Genomic DNA, 21,818 nt, shown 5'->3' with positions numbered 1-21,818 from the left:
TTTGCTATGGAGCACAATTAAATCAAACCCTAGCTACTCTATTTATTTTAGGTTATTAGTTTGCTGTTATATACAATTTTCTTTAAAAAAAAATGATTAGTCCGAATTCTTAAGATTAAAGCCACATGTACAGGCCGACGTATACAGGTACCCTATTTTGACGAGTTATCTAATTATTTGGATATACTTTTTAATTTTTTTATACACATAAATTTATTTAAGATTGATTGTGTCTGAAGTTAGGCTAGAGTTTAAGTCTAATCTTTTTTTTTTGAATTTCAATCATATTGGACTGAAAATTCAATCATATATCATCTATTTAAATAACAATTATTTTATATTTATGTTCGATGAGTTGAAGTTCATACAATGTATATTTGAAGTGAATGTATATAAAATATTTTAAAAGATAAACACGAATAGATGATATCAAAATAAGTTACTTTGTAAAACTTTTATATATGATCATAATTCCAAGTATGCGTCTCTCAAATAGAGAAAACTATAAATAACACATATTTTAGAGTAAAAAATCTAGCAAATCAATGATTTAATGTTTGATAACACATCTTTTATTAGAGTAAAAAATCTAGCAAATCAATGATTTAATGTTTGATGCTCAAGTTTAGAAACATAGAGGGTGTTTAACAAAAAGAAAAGCATTGAGGGTGTGTTTGGTAGGGAAATATATATAAATTCATTTTTGTCAGAATATTTTGAGAATGTATTCATAAAGAATACAAGTTCATCATACAATAAAAAGAAATGACTTCTTATTAACATTAATTATCTCCTCTCCATCATCCAAATACAACATCCTGAGAAATAGACATAGCAAGTAATGTGCCACATCATACCGTAACAAGTTAAAAGTGAAAGCTAATGAAAATTCATGAACGTACCACCCAAAACTTCTGCCTTTTTTTAATTTTATTTTGCAAGATCTATAACGTGACTTGACAGAACTTAAATATGTGTTATTCTTTGTTATCTATTACTATCAATCTCAACAATTTTATCTAAATACGAAATTAGTTATTTATAGGATTAGTTTCCAATGCTTAAAAAGCGTTAAGCTGTTTAACTTGAACTGAAGTCTAACCAACAGTTTCTTTGAAGCTAGCAATTTTATCCCTTGCCCATAAACTTCTCTGTCGATATTCCAAGGATGACAGTTTAAACAAGAAGTAACTGAATGCAACCATAGGCTAAAAAAGTATTACAATTCATACTACATTCTATGAATAACTCTTAGCTTTTCCATGAGACAAATACAGTAAGACGAAATGCATTACAAAAATCCATAAATACCTGAAAACCCCATTCCTATACTTTGTTACCAATTAATTCTCTCTCTGAGGATAGTTCTGGTGAATACTCAGACCAAAAAATAAGTAGCACTAGTAGCCACTCATAATAATACAACAAAAGTCCCGCCTGCCTTGATACAAAAGACATTACTTACCTCCACCCTAAAAGAATTCTCGACTCCATATCTTATTCTATCTGTGAAAGAACCATTAACATAATAAAAATATTTTTAATAAAAAAAATTATCAATGAAAACTGGTTTTCTATTATCAAACTTATTGCATCAAGCATCATCTTGTTGATTAGGAGGAGTTCCAGCAATCCATCCCCATACTCCACCAGAGCTCTGCCTTCGCTTCTCATTTAAGGCTTGCTCTGATGCAGCCTTTTGTCGTTGGAGTAGCTCAAGTTCTTTCTTTAAGCTTTCCAGAGTCTGTAGCTTTTGTCTTAGCTCCGCAACATCAACCTGTTGAAATAGCTTAAACTTGGTTACTTCCCATACAATATGCATGTATCATGAGTAGGTGTGGGTGTACAGTGGGAGACATAATATGCTAAGAATATATGGTAAAGCTTCATCATTTAGTTACAATACCTCATAATATTCTCAGTTTTGGAATTCTCCAGTATATAAGAGTCAGGAAAACCCCCACCCACCCACCACAAAAGGATTTTAAAAAGAAGTGTAAACAGGAGTTTTCTTTAACATGTTGTAATAAATTTAACAATTCCATACCTCTAGTTTGAAACATCTGGATTGTTCAGAAGCAAGTTGACCACGTACAGATTGGAGCTCCTGCATAATTAAGAGAATCATAATTGAAACTGAATGTTACTGTTGGATCATGCCCAGTCGTGTCCCTATTGCCGGGAAGCAAATTAAGGACATCCACTGGAAGAAGAAAGAGACCATTGCACATGAAACAACAAATCACAAAAAGGATGCATAATGCCAGATATTTTTCCCCGTCACCAAATGCTTTTTTGACACTAGTTCTGCACATTAATTGATATTGTTTTTATTATGACTAAGAAACCGGAAAAAAAAAAGGGGAGTGACTCAATCATTCTTCAGCAGTAACAGTGAAAATTAGTAATTGCTTAATCTAGATACACCAGGAACTACAATGGAAAATGGAATACAGACAGATGAAATATGAAAAGGTGCCTTGGAAGAACAGTTCCAGAGTTCCAGACAAATACACTTTTTTGCGGAAGGGAACCATAAATTACAAGTAGCCTAATAACTCACTGAGCATTATAAAAGTGCAAAAGATACTAGTAGAAAGAAGAAAACCAAGATGAAATATGTAAGCCCGAGTTCCATCAAATTAGAAAGAAGATAAAACAGCCTAAGTATTTGCCAACACTCTGAAAAGCAGACTTATCAAAATGAAGAAGTAGTTACCTTATAAAGATCTGTATTGCGAGCCTCAGCATCAGTCAAGTCTTGCTTCAGCTGAAGCGTTTGCAACTTCTCTTTGCTGAGAGATGACTCTAAGTCTTCCTTCTCAGCTTTGAGGGCAGCTAAAAGTCGTTCACTAGTTTCTTCAACTTTGTTCACCTGCAAGATGAGACATAGGAACAAGTCTCAAGGGAAAGACGAGGAAAACAAACAAAATGATAGCAGAGAAGAGTATGATCATACAGAACAAGTATTGTGACTGATATAAAAAGAACGTGACAATGTAGTGGATTATCAGTTGCAACAAGAGAAGGGAGAAATTTTGATCCCATATAAATAGCATTAAGTACATGCATGTGTACTTATAAAACTCATCAGTTTGCTAGACTTGGACTCATGTCTGTGTACCTGTCCAAACCCAAGCTACATATCCAAAATTAATTCATAGTCTTTGCCATTCTAATAAGATAAGAGTAGGTGCAATGGGTTATATCTCTTTGAAGGGATCCAATCAATCAGAGCTGAGCACTTCAATGGAGTTCATAGCTTGAAAAGCACATCCTTTCACCTACTAGATTAAGGCATGCATAGTTATTTTCTAATCAGAGTACAAATCATATCTGGACTTCAAACTCCAGCTTTATAGACCAACATACCAGCTGTGTGTATAAAAGACGTTAAACAAACTAAACCGAAGTTCTTTTTCTAAAGCCAAGCAACCAAACTCACATCCATATCATTAACAATTAATGCAAGATAACAGATTTAATATATCATAATACCATTGGTTCAGATTCAATGTTGTCCACCACAATTTCCCTGATTTTTCCTTCTTGGACTGTTGCAATATCTGACTCCAAATCCCTCGTGGCATTAGTAGCATTTTGCATTGCTGAAACACTATCAGGTACAGGAGTCTCCATAGATTGCAAAGTTGATCTGTGGCTCGGTTTCAGTACATTGACCTTATAAAGAATAAAGCAAAGCCACAACAAAGATAATTAAGTAGTCATAACAGGGATAAAGAAACCAAGCAACCCACAAGCTGCCATATAAGGTCTGATCTGATAGTGGAAAGGTGAGAAAAAAGTTCGTCTGTACCAGAAAAGAAGAATTATTAGCAACCTCACCTCATTACTATACCGCCCATTGTATCCTCCAAAAGAAACTAGGATATCTTCACCATTGTATGAACACAACACCAAACTCAAGCCCTGTTGACACGAGAATTATTATAATGCACAATTTAATAAGATTTTAACATTCAGATATACAGAAACAAACTATCAAACTCCGCAAATGCTCAAAACTAACATGCCGTTATTTATTAATCATAAATCCATACAATCTCAAGTTTGAAGTATACATTTCCGTCTCATGTGATGAGTGTCCATACAGCAATAAAGAACACCAAACAAGTTTTGCTCTAGTTCATCAAGAGTTTTAAGCTCTAACAATTTTCAGTGTTGTTTAATTTTGTATCCAACAACGAAATCTAGTTTCAGAACTGTACTATTCAACCAAGTCATTTGACCGTTTAGGTGTAAGCTGGTAACACTTGAGAGTGAGCTATCTTGATACTATGGTCAATTTGGATTTTAGTCAAACTTATCTTCAGCACCCACAGAATATCAGGGATGAAGGAGATCAGACAATACAACTGCTCATGAAGTCTGATGGATAATCTTCTGCAAGTCCAACTCCACTACCTCAAGTCACATTGATACATATTGCAGATTAGACCAGAGTATTGACCACACCTCGAGAGCAGAAACTAAGGCAAATATTGAAGAGAAAAAAGTACGACGAAAAGCTACATGCACCATATCAATATTACAGACATGAAGCTCAAACTAGGATAGTCCAATCAAGATAGCTTCTAGTATACCATCACTATAATAGAACAAAAGTAGGCTTTGTAACCTATCCACCAAATGCTTAATTAGAAAAGAATAAACTAGTTAGTGATTTAAAAGTCCAACACTAATCAGAACATTAAATACCTCACTAGCAAGAGGAACACGCCCTTGAACAGTTGTTACGGTGGACCAACCCAGTGTAGACATGTTGAGGACAACAGTTTCAGACACCCCTGTAGTAAGTACAAGAGAGTGGGAAAATAACATAAATACATGAAGTTTGGTACTAGTTAACAAAAATTAACAATTTTGAAGCAACAATAAAGTGATTTACGGAATTGCCTACATCGTGTAATGACCAATTATGTCCTATTGGATAAGCATAGTTTCTCCAAGTTCACCAACAATCAGAACCAAGAAACTAAAATGACTTCCTCACTGACTAAAGTTCCTGTCATACAAAGACCAAACTACTTCCTATACAGACCAAGAAGAATAACCAAAAAAATCCACTTGAATCTGATTTGCTACCTTTCATAGCATTAAAAAAGCCCAATGCTACCATGAATCAGGTTCAACAGACATTTTATATGTTTTGGAACTAGAATTTGCTTCCTTTGTGAAAAAAGGGTTGCACAGTTAGCCATTTCTACCTTCTCCCGGGAGAGAATTTTAAAATGGAAGAATCACACAACGAAAAAAGATGTGAACGTGAGCATAGATGAAACATATTTTAAGATGGAAATCAGGAATGATTGGAACCACTTGATTGCAGTTCTCCAACAACGCAGGCCACTTCACACTAGCAGAAGTACATTGCAACAATATAGATAGCACAATTCCTAAAAGGGATTCATGAGACGATCTGAAATTACACCCAGACCCATAAAGAAGGAATTTATCTGATTGAATGATTTTGCGCCCCCCAACTCCTCAAAAAAAAAAAGACTGGTTATATCATCATCTCTTATAAGATTAAGGCCATCAAATGTTATGACAAAGAAATTCTGTCTTGATTCTTCATTACAAGGCATAATGTCAGTATTTAAGCAGTGACTTCTAAAGTTCTAAAAAAGGTAAATAAGACCTGGAAGGAAAAAAAGGGAAAGGTACAAGATCCTAATATAAACAACACTGAGGAGGTTTTGTTCATGCAAATCTCACAACATGCACTTAGAGGAGCTTGCCATTTACTATTCTCAAGAATAAAAACTTGGAAGTTAGAATTGTTGTGATCCCGAGCAAATTGTTAAGAGGACAAATGCATACCACTCTTATTGTTGCCTCCACCAGTAATAAACCAATTCTCTCCAACTGTCACACCAGCATGGCCAGCACGTGGACTTGGTATTTCACCCTGTTGAGTAGGCGTTGACCACTCCATCTACATAAGTAGAATATATAGAAATCACCCGTTATATATAAAGAATCGTACTTGAGCAGTTTTGCAACAGCTAAAAACTGAATGCACTGTCTCACAGTTTGTAAATCAAGGACATGCAGATCATTGAAGCAAGTAGCATGAGAGCCCCCGCCAAAAATGAGAAGGTATCGCTCAGCATGTACTGCGGCAGCATGGTCGGACCTTGGAGAAGGAGCCACCCCCCTACCAAAAACGAGCTAGGTGAATGAATAAGGAGTTAACATAATATGAAATGGTAAAACCACTAGGATTATTGCATGTTGATAAAGGTATATTGCTGCTAAGCGCTTGTAGAGATAAGCTTTCCAAGAGAAGATATAGAGAATATTATACATAGATTATTTCTCTTTTAATTACAACATTTTTGACTTGGGATTGTACCTACACACACAAACATTAGGAGCAAGCTAGCCTGACAAGGTTATGTCTTGTGAAAAGCATAAGCTTGCGACAGACACACAGATGGAGACAAACTTGTTTGTCCTTCAACAGGCAAGCAAGAAAATACGAAGGGGAAAACAAAGATGCTTTAACTTCCTAAAAGAATCTTACAATGTGTCCATTTCATCCCAGGTCATGGTTTCCAAGTCTAGAATGTGAAGATCGTTCAAAAGAGATCGATTTGCATCTTGGCCTCCAAATATTACTAAGCTTGTTCCCGTAAGGGTAACTGAATGACCTCCACGAGATAGCTGCAAAAGCAAAAGGGAATTTTATTTTTTAGTCAAACTAGAAGTACAAAATAATTAGTGAGCTTCTTTCATTCACACTTAAAATGAATAAGACCAAAGATGACCAATTACATGTTAATCCCATGCTACGTTAGTTGGGGTGAAAAAGGGAAATTATGAGACATTATATGGAAAACTTACAAGGTATTATGAGGAGAAAATGTTGATCAAGAGGAGAATCCAAACAGAGATAAAAGGAAAAGGACTACATAGAAATTTATATATACAAGGTATTCCATTTTCTTCAATTTCAATTTCACATCAGCTTTTGTTTTTATCTGTCCTGAATTTCTCCGACAGTTTTTGTCAAAGTAACCAAAATTGGTTGACCAGATCTGGTATGAATCCCACCCCCACGTCAACACCGGCACTGGTGCGGCACCAAAAGTGAAGAGTCCAAGCAATTTAGCGTTTTATAAAATGAAGTAAAATTGGAGAAGTTGTCTTCAATTTTCCCATCCTTCTAAAGCAAGAGTAAGTGTATCAACATTTACTTACCTTCCAACCTACCAAACAACTTTAACCAAAATATCAATACTTCATTTGGAACGTAGACTAGTTAAGTTCTCTCTCCTTAACCCCCTCCCCCCTTTACGCTCCGCCATAGAACCAAACACAGGAAAGTGCGAAAATGACAAAAGAAACCATGAAAATGGAAATCCTGAAGGAAATCAAATCTTATAACTGAATGTAATGAAGAAAACAGCACTTAAGATGGGAAACATCTAAAAGATGTAGTTATCAAAATCTGAAGCAAGGATGTCATGAAACTTAAAGAACTCAAAGGGCAAAGAGTCATGGCATAACAGACATACCGGCGGCTTTCCATAAGTCTTCAAGTTTGACCAAGTATGTGTTTGCAGATCAAATACCTTAACTGGCAAATGAATGGAGCATAAATTAAGCACAACAAATATTCAAGTGAATAAGATTCTAAAAAATAGATGTTTATCTGTTGATAGCAATATTTCTCTAATCACCACCAGCAATTAAGATTTGTTAAGAAGAAAGTCGTAAAGCAAGACCAACACAAATACCAAGATGAAGCAATCCCTAGGCAAGTACCTGAGCTATTGAATGATTTGAAGTCAACTAACATGCTACCAAATAGAACAAATGGAGAAGTGCTAGGAGTGCTATGTGATAGAAAGATACCAAAGTGGAAAGCAAGTTCCACAGGACAACTGTGAAAGCAATGCTACAGTAAAATGAATATTGCACCTTTTCAGGGCTCTCGTAAAATGTGCATGCTAATATGGATATTAAGCCATAAAAAATTAAAATTAATCACATATGACTGAGGATGCAAAGTCTACACACAGAAGATAAAATAAGAGAAGCTGTCTTAGAGAATCTGTCATGTGAGATGTAGACTTCCAAATGCACCAGCCAATAGTTGCAAAACTATAATCATAGGAAGTGGTAACATGAAATGACATACACCTAAACTCCCAGGGAGAAAAGTTGTCTCAAAAGACATACAATTTCTAAGGACCCCTGCATCAACAGCAGAAAATGATGAAGCAAATAATCCATATAGGCAAAACCAACTAGTTGGAAAAAACTTAGTGGATGTTATAGTAACGTTAGAACCTGGTTACAGAAAATTTAGTCTTAAAGAACTCCCAATTAGTGAGTATTGGAACGAAATGGGCTCTAACAGATCAGCAGAACAGATACAGAGGCTTCATATAGCAGATGACAACTAGTTGAAGAATAGTTAGCTGTAGTACTTCTAACCAGTGGCGTAAACGGGTGATGCCATAAAATATGAGAGGCTTGTTGGTATGTTAGAATTGGAAAGTCAGTAAAAACTTAAAGATAATCTGGCATACTGTCCCTGTTTGCATCTTTTCGACAATCTAGTTAGAAAGGAATAAGAGATGTTTTGAGAATCAAAAAAGTCATGTCTTTTGTAAGAAATAGATGTCTTCAGAATTTATTCTTTTGGTATATTAGAGGCATGGTAGATAACATTTCTCAGTACTTGGAGTTTGTTGAGGCACTGAGAATGTAGCAGCTTTGCTGTGTTTTTTAGTATTTTAAGTACCTCTGTGGTATGTGATAAATGAAATCATGTTACCTTTATCAAAAAAAAGTTAGCTGCTGTGCTTCAATACCATCTAAGTATATGCAACTTTTACAGAGTCACAGAGACAATCTCCGATATAAAATTACATAAGACATTTTCCACTTCCTACAAGTTAAACATAAAGGAAGGGCTTAGGGGGGTACATCTTGCATCACAGAACTGATTTACAAGCGCATCATTCCAAAAAAAAAAAAGGATGGAGAGAGGGAGGAGCAATTTTCTCTCAGAGGTCCAGCAAAGAATTCACGGAAACAATTTGTGGGGTAAATGAGAAACTCAAACAAGCGACCTAAATTAGAAAAGTATAAGCACAAAAAAATTGCTTCATTTCTGCAGTAAGTTTGCTATCGTACACCAAGAAAAGAGAATGCACACAATCACAGTGAATATAACCAACTGACCAATTAGCATGTCTTCCCGGTAGGATCAGACTTCAGATCAATTTTTAGGCTGTTAGTATATAACTTGCCACTAAACATCATGGCATACACTGCTCATATACAATGTCAAAGCAAATGAAACCAATCTTAAACAAAATGAACGAACCTTGCATAGTTTCAGAAGGATCTTTTGTATGTCCACCAATTGAAATGAGCTTATTTCCTCCCCATGGTATCTATGAAACACAAAAAGAAAACCCCAAATAAAAAAGGAAAAGCAAAGAGAGAGAGAGAGAGAATGCAACTTGATGAGCTAAGAGAAATTTCAAACTTAAATGAGCTGAATCCTTGCGCAAATACAGAGCATAATGAGTGTGACCACCATTATATTAAACCAATATATGTACTAACCAGGGAGTGACCAGCAAAGGGAGCTACGGGCGCTTGAGAAGCCTCACCAGATGATTTAACCTCTATTTTCGACCATGTCCAACTTCTCAAATCCAAAGCCTGCAATGACCCTCAAACCTTATTAGAGAATTCAAGTACCCAGCTACCAAAGAAGAAAAGCTAGTTTTTATCAGGAAAGATGGAATCACAGAATAGAATAAGATATAAAAATGCAAACATCTACAGTTTAAAGACTAACAACAAGCTTACAAGCACAACCACCAAAAGGTATTAGCCAGAATATAGAAAATCTGCTGATTCATGAGAAAAACTTCATAACTGATGATCAAGAAATCATCACTGATCTCCTAGAGATATCAAAGACCACCTTGGGCAGACAGTTCACCCACCTGTAGATCACTAAGGTAGCGTCCGTTGTGGTTCCCTCCAAATATATACATCTTATCATCAATAACGGCTGCCCCATGCTGTGAAAGGAGATGAAAAAATTGAAGAAGGGCATTTAAGAGAATTAAAATTAAATTAAAAATCAAAGAGTGCAAAACAAATACTACCTCGTATCGAGGTTTTGGCCGTGGACCAGATATAGGAGGTGAAACCCATTGGTCATACACACCAACTGCACCAGAGCCTTCTGATACAACATCTTTATCCTGAGGTTCTGACAAGCTTCCCTTTTCAGCAGGAATAGTTTTTATCTCAGGAAGAACATTTCCATTTTCAGTAACTGGCTCTGTTATCGTCTCATTCTGCACGAAAGAAGAAGTTGGGGACATCAAATTAAAAAAGGTCCAGATGCACGAAACATCTAGAAAAAAGTGGCTTAAGAAGAGAATCGTTAAACTAACATACACTCACATTCTTTTCACCCTGTACTGCAGGCTCTGAAACAAAGTTTGAAGCCCTCGAATACCATCCTGGATCTTCCTCCTACCAAAACATGTTAACGTATTTAATTCATACTCCTAAGTTATTGAGAGTTGGGAAGAGTTAGATCTACACAAACCTCCAATATTTTCACAAAAAGACGCATTGCCTCTGTGGAAACCATGTTTCCAAGCCCATTCCAGCTTCACAAATAAAAAAAGAAACTTAAAGTACACAGCTAAAGTCACATCACTGATATGAGAATACTTAGTATAGTAAGGTAGGAAAGAACTGATCTGCACTGACCTCTAAGATCATATGTAAAACAGAAGATCAAATTAAAGAAGAGAAGGAATGAGAGATCAATCAATCAAAGGTGGCACATAGATTATACTCAACTTCTAGCTAACTAGCTAAGCCAACAGAAGAAATAAGTAACATTCAACGCAATCGCCTTAAAAGATGAAGGAGGAGGAAATAAAAAGGCTATTTGAGTAGAGGTAGGGGTCGTTTGATAGAGTGTATTAAAAAAAATAATGCATGCATTAGCTTTGTGTATTACTAGTACCATTATTGTTATACACTCTAATGTGCATTAAGGTGTGTATTGCTAATACCATGGACAGTGTTTTGGACGGCGAGAGGCGACAAAAGGGGACAAGGGCCTGCCTTGCCACGCGGCGAGGCGCTCGCTTTTTTGAATCGAGGCGCCAATTAATGTCAAAAATTAAAAACATTTAATTGTACATATAATATTCAAAATTTCAATAGCAATTACATATATTACAAATTCTATAATAATTATTGTAGAAGAACTAATTTTTTTTCAAAAAAATAATGGACAACAATCACAACACAGTGAAAGCAGAAAGCATTTTACAGTAATCCAGGACAAAACAGAGAGTGAAGAAAACAGAGGAAAAAAAGAGTAGTGAAGGCAGGGAGCAGTGAAGAGTGAAAGAGAAAGAGACGAATGGAGCAGCAACTCGAGGGAAAGAGACGAAGAAGAGAGCAGCGACTGAGGAAGAGAAGAAGAGAGCAGCGACTAAGGAAGAGAAGAAGCAACAGCGACTCGAGGAAGAGAAGAAGAGGAATGCACGAAAGTCTGATAAAGTTTGAAAATAGAAAAAAAAACTAATATTATTAAGTTAAAACTTTTTAAAAAAAAAAAATCAAAATGGCGACGCCATTTACGTCGACATTGGGTCGCCTCGCCTCAGTGGATAATGGCGACACAGCCTCGCCTCGCCATTCGCCAAAGGCGCTATGGCGAACGCGGTATTAGCACTGCAATGCTTTTAATGCATTGCCCCTCAATACCTTCTTTATATCTTTTCCACCATATTAGTAAAGGGTATCTTTGTAAATAGTTTTTTTAATGCAATGCATTCTATTTTTAATGCATCAAACCAAACAATGCATGTCTATGTATAATTAATGCAAGCATAACTAATCCATACATTGCTAATGCAAGCATTACTTATACACTTTATTTTGCATTATATTAATACACTCTACCAAACGACCCCGCAATGTTTAAACCTTCTCTTTGTTTTCATGTATTTTTCTTCTTCTTTAGTTTGTTACATCTTCATTTTTTTAATAATTGTTGTCCCAGGTTTGCTTGCAGGTACCTCGATCAATTCCATAGCATACCTGCTATCTACCACCAGCACAGGTACCAAGTAACTTTGTCCACCAAACCAATGGAAAGAAATCGCCAAGTGTTTTCTACAACTTCTATTTCTTTTCTTCCTCTTTTCTTTTTGGACGAAGTTCTTTTTTTCCTTTTTCTTGTTCCGTCGTCTACTTCTTTTTCTTGTTTTCCTTGGTTAATTAATTGAAAGTCAAAAATTGATTTTGATTTTAACAACAAAAAACTCAGTGTAATCCCACAAATGGGTTATGTGAGGAGGTGGGGGTGTTGGGTATGCAGCCTTTCCCCTACCTAGTGAAGGTAGAGAGGTTGTTTTCGATAGACCCTCAGCCCAAGTAAAGCATATCAGAAACAAGTATGGAAAGGAAATACAGCAGTAAGGAAGTTATGCTAAAAATAAAGGAGAAGGGAACGGTGACTACAATACATAATAAGGTAACCGAATCAAAGGAAACAGCAAGTGATAAAAAATATATCAGTGGAGAGTAATAATAACAATACTGAAAAAGGAAAACTAGACGACGCTCGACTACAAACTAACTTTTTATCTTAACCCTTGAATTCCATATCCTCATATCTTTAGTCATGTACTTGGTAAGCTGAAGTTACTTCTTATGCCTATATTAATATGGTCATCAGTACGTTTGTGATGTTCTAATTAGTGCTTTTAGTAGCATTCGAGAAAATTCATGTCATAATTTTTGTAAATCTGGTGAATTGTGTGGCTCACCTCGAGGAAGCATGGGCTTCACTATTCTCTTTTTGCTTAAAAGCTACATGGTCCTTGTCATTATTTCACGAATTTCACAAAATCAGTACCATCAATCGTTTCATTCTCATATTAGTGGTCAGTTTCCATTTATCTCATCAGTTTACCAACAATGGTTCGGTCAGTAATTAGATCATTCAAATCGTCAAGCCCCATTAGCACTGAACATCAGTCATCTGAACATGTTAATCAGCCATGACTGACGGTAACCAATGCAACTCATAAGTAGTCATCTGGACGTGTTAATCAGCCATGACTGACGGTAACCAATGCAACTCATAAGTACTTCAGCAATAGGGTCCACATATAGAAGAAACACATATCCCCTCTTTTGCACTCGTAACTATATATATTGAATTAAGACATCTCTCTCTCTCACTCACTCTCTGTAATATAGTATTATCTAAGTCTTTGCACCGATCCTTTAAAATATACAAATAGTAACAATTTATTCATTAGCAGACAGATTGCAGAGAATACACTGTCTAATCAGATTTTGTTTCTTCACTGACAAGGACACCAAAGAACCATCTTCTCAAGTTGAATTGTAGAATCAAACTACAGGTTTTACAAAGAGACAAAGAAAAACAAGCATGTATTCTTATCCTAGAATAACATTATCAGGCTTAGATATGCAAATCGCAAAGGAAAAAAGAAAGAAAAACAAACCTTGTCCATTTACTTTGTTCTACTGGACTCCAACTTCTAGGCTTAGGAATCTTACAAGGTCCGACAGTTGCCTGCAATTAGACCGTCAAGCAAAAATTACATCTTACAAAACATGCTAGAGTTTTGCATTCCACTAAATTATTATAAACAACACAAGCATTCAACTCAATCTTCCAATTTTCACGGTTTCGGCAATCCTAACTCCTATATAGTCTTCTTTATATTAACATGCATACATGCAATGCCTATGTATGGTGTGATTTTAACATGAACCATCTAGATCTACATGAATTTCAACCAAAACAATATTCCAAACACGCTTTCCAATTGAATTATCAACAAATCAGACGTTCATAACAATACAAATGAAGATTACAAGTACAGTTCACATAATGAAGCATTAGATCAAGCCATTTGAAGAACTCAAAGTAGATAAATGAAATCATGAATGCGTAGAACATCAGAAGTAAATGAAACCGACAGAAAATGTTGAGAACCTGCTGATAGAGGGCATATAGTAGAAGAGCAGCGTCGTTTGAGAATTTGGAGCTGACACCTTTTGTAGAGGAGTCGGAAGATCCATCAAACCCAGCATAAGATGCCGCTGCATAGAATCGCTCCGGATACGCGAGGCCAGAGCTTACCCTCGCCATCGCCATTTCACTTCTCTCACTCACTCTGAAACTTTTGTGCGTTTTCTTCAGATCACAATTTCAGATCTTGATCAATGAATTCTACAAAGAAAGTGAAGATTTGGAGTTTTTTGATTTACTGTTTATATATTTGAAGATTAAAGGGGTGACTTAAATTGGATATGGGACAGTCTTTTATCGACAGCGCTTTAGTGTAGTACCTTTTCATTCGTGAGTTGTACGCTGCCCTGATGGTTGTGACACGGTTCATAGTAGACCTGCACCTGACCGAAAAATCAATTAAACTTATCAGATAAATTCTTTTTTTATTTACTATTGTTTAATTTAATATAAAAAATAAGAAATTTATCATAATATTTGATTTAGTTTCATATGAAACGAAAAACATTAAACACAATCGAACCAAAAGAAAGAATACGTTTATATCATTTATATTGTTTTGTAATATGTTCATAAACATGTTTTTTAAAAAAATTACAATTTTTAATTGTCATTATTTATTTTTAGAGTTAAATTATAAAAGTTTTGACTAACATTTTATGTATTTTTTCATCATATTGATACGCAAATTATGTGGCTTACTTTCATTTTTAGTGTGTCCCACAAGAATGACACATTTTATATATTAAGTAACAATGTAACTATAAAATGTTTATGATTTACAACCACATCTTATCATTCGTTGTAGACTATAGTTTTAAAAAAATCTTACGTATTTTTTTTCTTAAACTTCACGTCAAGTCAAACTAACTCACATAAAATAAGACAGATGGAGTAGTACTTTTCGTATAGATTTTAAATATCTAATTTTTTTATTTAAATATCAAATTATTATAATCTAATTAAACTCTTTAAATATATAATATGACAAATAAAAATAGACGAAAATAGTAATTATTTTTAATAACTACTAAACCTAAATAGTTGTCTGTCCAAAAGAGTACTACTCCCTCTATTTCAAAAATGATGATCTAGTTTGACTTGGAACGAAGTTTAAGAAAAGAAATAAGACTTTTTAATCTTGTGGTTCTAAATTAAAGTTATGTCAAATGTACCAAAATGCTCTTTAATTTTGTGATTTTAAGCATGCCACTTGGAAAGTTAATGTTGAAGTGTTGCCAAAAAAGAAAAGGGATTATTTTTGTTTATCTTTTTTAAACAAACTAAAGAGGAAAATAGGGACATTTTTTTTAAACGGAGGGAGTACGGAGGGATGCATAATATGTCTACATTAGCTAAGGCAATTTGGTCAAACACCCACACATGGAATTTTTCTTTTGGGCTTCAAAGTTATTCATCAGGCGGCCCAAAAATTCATTGTTAGCCTTTCGAACCCTTTGTGTACTTGTGGATTGTGGTGGCTTTGTCAATGAGTCATTTGCATGGATTCTTTTATTTTGAGGTGATTTGTTTTTTCCAACTCAAATTAGCAGTTTTAATATATTTTTTTCCATCAAAAGAATTGGCAGGCAAAAGTTTATATTTTCATAGCATAGTATAATATAAATCATGCTTCATAATTTCTATTGAACTTATGGTGTTAGCAACATAAGTTCATTATAACCCACAAGCGATATTTTCTTTTTAAAAAAAAACACAAACTATATTTAGATCCTATTTAACTTATAATCATAGAACAAAAATTAGTTTCAAAATATTATGCCATAAAAGTTCATAATTCATCGCCAAGGGCGGAGCCAAATTGGGGGCAGAGGAGTCATTCGACTCTTTTGTTAAAAAATTATATTATTTATACATAGTAATCTTTTTTTTATGTATGTAATGTAATTGTTGAACTTTTTTTGGTTAGTTCATAGGTTTACTTCTTTATCTTTTGAATTCCTTGAAAATCTAATTTTATATAAAAGGTGATAGAAAACGTAAGTTCATTTTCAAATCCCACGTGTATATCTTATTCATATCGAACTCTTGTGAGATTTAAATGTCGCAAACAAGATAGTACACAATTAGGGTCTATCATATGCTGCTAATTTCTTTCAAAGTGTATATACACTACAGATTCATCTAAACCAGTATTTTCATCAAGAAATTCATTGAATATATACAAATTATTACTTCCGAGTTCAGTAATGAAAAAAGAAATAAAATGCCGAGCCTATAAACTTCGAATTGTAATTCCGCCCCTGTTTTCAGAATTCAGATATTCTTTCAATCATCCCATATGGAGTTCACTCGTTGAATACTTTGGTGATTAACTTGTTGCTGTTCGAAACTCATTTCTTGTTGGTGCTGATGCATTTCATGTAAATTCCTGTGTCTCATTCCTCCTATCCCAAGAAAATCAAGAGTCAAGCTCTCCTCATTACTATGGCCAGCTTCTTTATTCAATGTCCTCTGCTTTTCATTAAACAAACCAGTATTACTGTTATTATTATTATTATTAAACCACCCTTGCTCATTCTGCAATACTCTTGAAGACTTGTGATGATCATCGCCGTTATTTTGTAACATAGATCCACCAAATCCCTGCAATATGCTCCCTATTTGTGTTTCATTTTGATCATGATCATGATTACTTTGAATTGGAATTTGAACTCCATTAAACAGAGTAGAGTTCATGTTATTGTTCACTGTTGCACCCATTTGAGCTGCCTGTTGTAACAACGCTGTTGCTGATGACATATTCGACGAATTTGTTCCTAGCTGATTAAATCCAGAAGAAGAGGAAAACATGCTTCCTGCCATGTTTAAGGGTATTGAAGGAATTTTCATGTTTGAATTTCTGATTTGTGGCAAGTTCAACATTTGAGTAGTTGAAATAAGTTCAGGGCCAGTGGCTAAAGGTTGTGTGGTTGAAGCTAAAACTTGGTTTACTTTGTTGTTTTCTTCAGCTAGAGCATCACAAAAGGCTCTATGAGTCACAAAGCTATCCCTCCTGCATAATAAAATAGTCAATTACATGTAGTTATCAAATGAGAAATTAAAAATTAACCAAGGACGGTCTTAATGAGATTAAAATTATTCTACGATATCGGTTTAATATTTAAGAAGTCAACTGTTTGACCAAAAAAAATAGTACTAATGTTAAAAGTACAATATCATCAAATCAGAGATGGAGCTTGATAGGGTTCATGGGTTCAAACGAATTCGAAGCTTTTTCATATATTAACTTGGGAATCCCTAATAAAATTAATTGATGGATCAATGCTAAGGAATAAATTATTTTCAAGCTAGAATTGTGGATTCGAACCCCCTCTCTTTTTTTAAAACACCAAACTTTTAATCCTGGTTCCGCCTATTTATCAAAGTCTTCCTTTGCAAAAGAAGTACTTCAGTGTCGATGACACTTAAAATTAATGTTTGACATCCATAATATTTATATAAGGTGGTACATTTTTTAATTTCTAGATATGTATACTTTTTTAGTAGTCACATAATTGAACATCATTGTCTACACTCTTCAATAGTCAGATAATTCAACATTATACATGAATTTAAATTTATAAAGAAATGATTATAGACCTAATTTAATCTCAAAAAATAGTTCATATCCATTACATATTCGGAACTCTTATCATTTCCTCACACACTCAAACATTATTAACTAGTGCGTGAACAATTAAATGAACAAAAATTGGGAATGAGTCTAAGTTGTACCTATGATACCATGTAAAAAAATATGAATTTCTGGTCCAACTCTACATCAAAACTAACACAAAGGGTAAAAATTGTCCAAATTCATAAAATTAAGGTGTTCTTTTTGTCTTATAAAGGAGAATAGACCACTTCCGGCAAGTTGAAGAAACAAATAATCAAGTAAAATCAATTAATACGTTAACAATTTAAATTTTTAGATAAGATGATTACGTAAGTATATTAACCTGGAGAAGATTGTACCACAGTCACATTTATACTCTTTTGTGCCACAGGTTTTCGAATGAGCTTTCCAGTCAGATTGCACTGCATATTTTTTAGAGCACTTTTCACATTTCCATTTCTTTTCACCATGTTTACGAGAAAAATGTTTCTTAATCCCCGTAAGATCTCCAAGAGCACGAGAAGGATTATGATGAATGCACGAACTTTCTGGGCAAATATAAACGCGTTTTTTAATCTCATTGCTTGTTTTTTGCTTTAGTTTCCATGGTAAATTATGTCCTCTCCTGTGTAGTTGAAGATTTTGTTCCCTTTGGAAGCCTTTATTGCATACTTCACAGATGAACCTGTTTGTTGCCATTAGTGTTTTTGGTGATAACGCAATAACTTCAGCACTAGGATCTGCACATGTAGTTTTTGGGGCTGATCAATAACTCACACTTATTTATCTAATAACTAATTTTATTTTAATTCGCTCAAATTCAGTCCGAATCATCTATCTAACAAATCAAACAACATAACTTTAACTTTAGGGAAAATGCACAAGTATCCCTCAACCTATGTATGAAATTTCAGAGACACACTTATACTATACTAAGGTCATATTACCCCTGAACTTATTTTATAAGTAATTTTCTACCCTTTTTTGTCTATGTGACACTAGGTTGAAAAAAAAGTCAATCAGCGTTGACCCCACAAGATAGTGTCACGTAAGTCAAAAAGGGATTGAAAACTATTAATAAAATAAATTCAGAGGTAATAGGATCTTAGTATAGTATAAGTGTGTCTATGGAATTTCGGACATAGGTTGAGGGATACTTGTGCATTATCCCTTAATTTTAATTGTTGTAACATTTGGAATATATATGATTGTAACATTAGGAATTTATATTCCTTAATAACTCACACTTATTTATCAAACTAATTTTATTTTAAAATAAAATGATGACTTCCGTGTATGAATGATTTTTATTTATTTTTGGATTATATCAGCAATAAGGAGATAACTTTATAAGATAAAAGATTGAATTGAAGAGAAAATGCAGACATGATATGTTTAATTAATATTATTAATATCCATGCATGCAGATGAAACATATGTAAAGTTCTTTTCATGAAACAGTTTCTAAAAAAAAGTAATTTGAATATATGCCAACATATCTACGCAGCATTCAACAGTTTACTCCAATTATTGAACCAATAATTGAAGTATTCAAACCTTCAACTACCTACACATACTTATCACTTTCCAATATCGTTTTAATTAATTATTTACACAATTAGTATACCACTAAAAAAAGTTATTAAAGAAAACAAAATGGGTAAAATCCAATTTCTTTTTCTGCATGGATATTTGTCGTCAAACAAAAATTGAATTTTCCTGCCGGCCATATATTTATAAACTAGAGAATGATCCTAAGTACTGTATGACTAGATAATTTATAACAATAATAACATGTCCAGTATAATTTGATAAATAAAGTAGAGAGAAATTGTGTAACTTATCTTTATATTATTAATAGTATAATCAAACAATAGAATATATGAAGAAGGTTTGTAATCTTATCTGTATCTTTGTAAGGTAAAGTACTGATCCAAGATACTGTATGATTAGCTAATTTGTGACCACAGATTAATGTGAGAGAATCTACTGTTATCTATTCATTTCAATTTATGTGACATGTATTTAATTTATCTATGAACAAAGTTTAAACAAGAACAAAATGAGATAAAATCCTTATAAGAGATACCAAATTAAAAGATAAAGTACGTTATATAAATTGAGACAAAAGGAGTAATTAGATCGAACCATCGTAATCTTGAAACTAGTATGGATAGGAAAATGTATAGTATATTAAATTAAAACTACAAGCTAGCACAAATATAAGGTGAAAATCAAAGAATTAAACTTACCAGGATTTCCAGGTAATTTCCTTCTTTTCTTATTATTAGTTTGAGAATGTTGTTGATGAGCACTAGATCCATCACTTGTACTAGACAACACATAAGGAGTTTCATCTGCTTCTTCACTACTATTTCCAGAAGAGAGGTTTGAGTTTGACATTGAAAGAGTAAATAATAATGAAAGCAAAAGGCTAAATATAGATTATTTTGGCTCCTTTAATTTCTTATATATATTGAGGTTTTAGAAACTAACAAAACTAAGGATTTGCTGTTTAGAAGAAGAGAAAGACAAGAACCAGAAAATTCTCCCAGATTTATGGTAATTAAAGACAGAGAGGAGAGATTTTATTTTTTATTTTTTGGGGGTGGGGGGTGGTTAATGCCCCAAAAAAATAATTATAATTTGGTAAACTTAGTTGTATGGTTTAATGGTACTATGCAATAATATAGTGTATTTGTGTATATGAATACATGTGAATTAAACCTTAGGGTTTGTAATAATTTTGGAATTGCCATTTTGTTTTCTGTCTAAATTTATTTTATTAGTAAATAGTAGTATTTTTATTTTATTTTTTGCGTTTTTCATATCTAATCTATTCATAATTTGATTGTGACTTGTAAAAACAAAGGCGAGTAGTTAGAATCTTTGAATTTAGATAAAAAAAAATATGGAGTTTTATATATGGAAGCTACTCCCTTGGGAATGATAGTATAACTTTGGATATGAACTGCTTCTTTATCTAATGGTATTAGTTAGATATAAAAATTAGAAAAAGCTCTTACCATAGATTAACCAACCCCCCCCCCCCCCGTGGTAAGTTTAATTCGTGCAGATTAATCATTCGTTTATTTATGTTAGTTCCTGGTCCATCAAGATTTAATCAGTCTAAGACCACGTCACGAAGGGTCTCGATTTTCATAAAAAAATATATGTTCAATTCAATCCATCTAATAGTTGAACTTATTTAAGCGAGATATAAATTAAATTGGGTGACTAAATAAAATATAATAAAATAACAAACAAAAAAATAAAACTAGATAAAGATTAAATGGCCAATCGATTTATAAACTCAATTAATTTTAATTCGTTCAAATTCAATTCAGTCAATACATTTTACACCAATATGTCTAAGAAAAAGCGTATTTTATTATGAATGAAAGATAGAGATGACTAAAAATAGGGTTTGAATTCAAGTATTCAATACAAAGTTACTCCATGTCCTCAAACTATACGAGGAAAAGAAAACATATGCTGTTTCTTGTCATATTCGAAAAATATGGGACCATGAATTTTAGAAAAGATAAGTTCGAGGGGTGTTTTAATTAAACCTAACAACTTTTCGGATATTGCTTGGCGGGCTGGCCTTTTTTCTATATTTGCCGGTTTGTCCTTTTCTGGTTGTGGTCTAAACGAAAGCAATGTATTTATTTCCTGATTTGTCCCTGTAGTTGTTGACGAACCACGATAAGGCCTGCAAAGGCTCGTATAAAATGACCAAAAGATCCTCGCTCGTCACGGTTGAGAGTTGACTCAAACCCTGGCCCGGAATCCTGGCCCATATGTGTTTCGTCCGTTTTAATTTTTAGAAAATTGTATATAATAGCAACTAATAACCTAAAATAAATAGAGTAGCTAGGGTTTAATTTAATTGTGCTCCATAGCAAACATTTATAAAAAAATTGTCAGACGCCTCTCTCCCAAATATCTCGCTCGCCACTCTCCTCCAATATCTCGCTCGCTTCCTCACTTTTTAAACAAACACAAGTGTATAGAAATTGTTTCTAATTGTATAAAGCAGAGAAAATTGTATAAATACATATATGTTTGTTCCCCTCTCTCCCTTCTTTC

General features: G+C 33.8%; 2 protein-coding genes across 2 annotated transcripts; both read right to left on the bottom strand.

Annotated features, from left to right (window-relative positions):
- Positions 1 to 1,256: 1,256 nt before the first annotated feature.
- Positions 1,257 to 14,486, bottom strand: LOC101247861 (acyl-CoA-binding domain-containing protein 4). The gene is made up of 18 exons (XM_004230170.5): positions 14,072 to 14,486; positions 13,575 to 13,645; positions 10,619 to 10,682; positions 10,471 to 10,542; positions 10,167 to 10,361; positions 10,002 to 10,079; positions 9,613 to 9,711; positions 9,368 to 9,437; positions 7,545 to 7,606; positions 6,551 to 6,690; positions 6,055 to 6,181; positions 5,845 to 5,959; positions 4,720 to 4,808; positions 3,847 to 3,930; positions 3,499 to 3,681; positions 2,720 to 2,875; positions 2,048 to 2,107; positions 1,257 to 1,777 (listed from the first exon to the last, which is right to left on the bottom strand). Exons 1-18 carry the CDS (start codon positions 14,231 to 14,233, stop codon positions 1,595 to 1,597), a joined length of 2,010 nt encoding a protein of 669 aa, XP_004230218.1. The 5' UTR covers positions 14,234 to 14,486; the 3' UTR covers positions 1,257 to 1,594.
- Positions 14,487 to 16,247: 1,761 nt separating this feature from the next.
- LOC101247561 (protein indeterminate-domain 12) lies at positions 16,248 to 20,772 on the bottom strand. The gene is made up of 3 exons (XM_004230169.5): positions 19,979 to 20,772; positions 18,070 to 18,466; positions 16,248 to 17,123 (listed from the first exon to the last, which is right to left on the bottom strand). Exons 1-3 carry the CDS (start codon positions 20,127 to 20,129, stop codon positions 16,397 to 16,399), a joined length of 1,275 nt encoding a protein of 424 aa, XP_004230217.1. The 5' UTR covers positions 20,130 to 20,772; the 3' UTR covers positions 16,248 to 16,396.
- Positions 20,773 to 21,818: the final 1,046 nt, after the last annotated feature.

Source organism: Solanum lycopersicum, chromosome 1 (genome assembly GCF_036512215.1).
Source record: "Solanum lycopersicum chromosome 1, SLM_r2.1".
In the NCBI taxonomy this organism is placed as follows: domain Eukaryota; kingdom Viridiplantae; phylum Streptophyta; class Magnoliopsida; order Solanales; family Solanaceae; genus Solanum; species Solanum lycopersicum.
The sequence above is the reverse complement of the archived record's forward strand: the minus strand, read 5'-3'. Positions and strand labels throughout refer to the sequence as shown.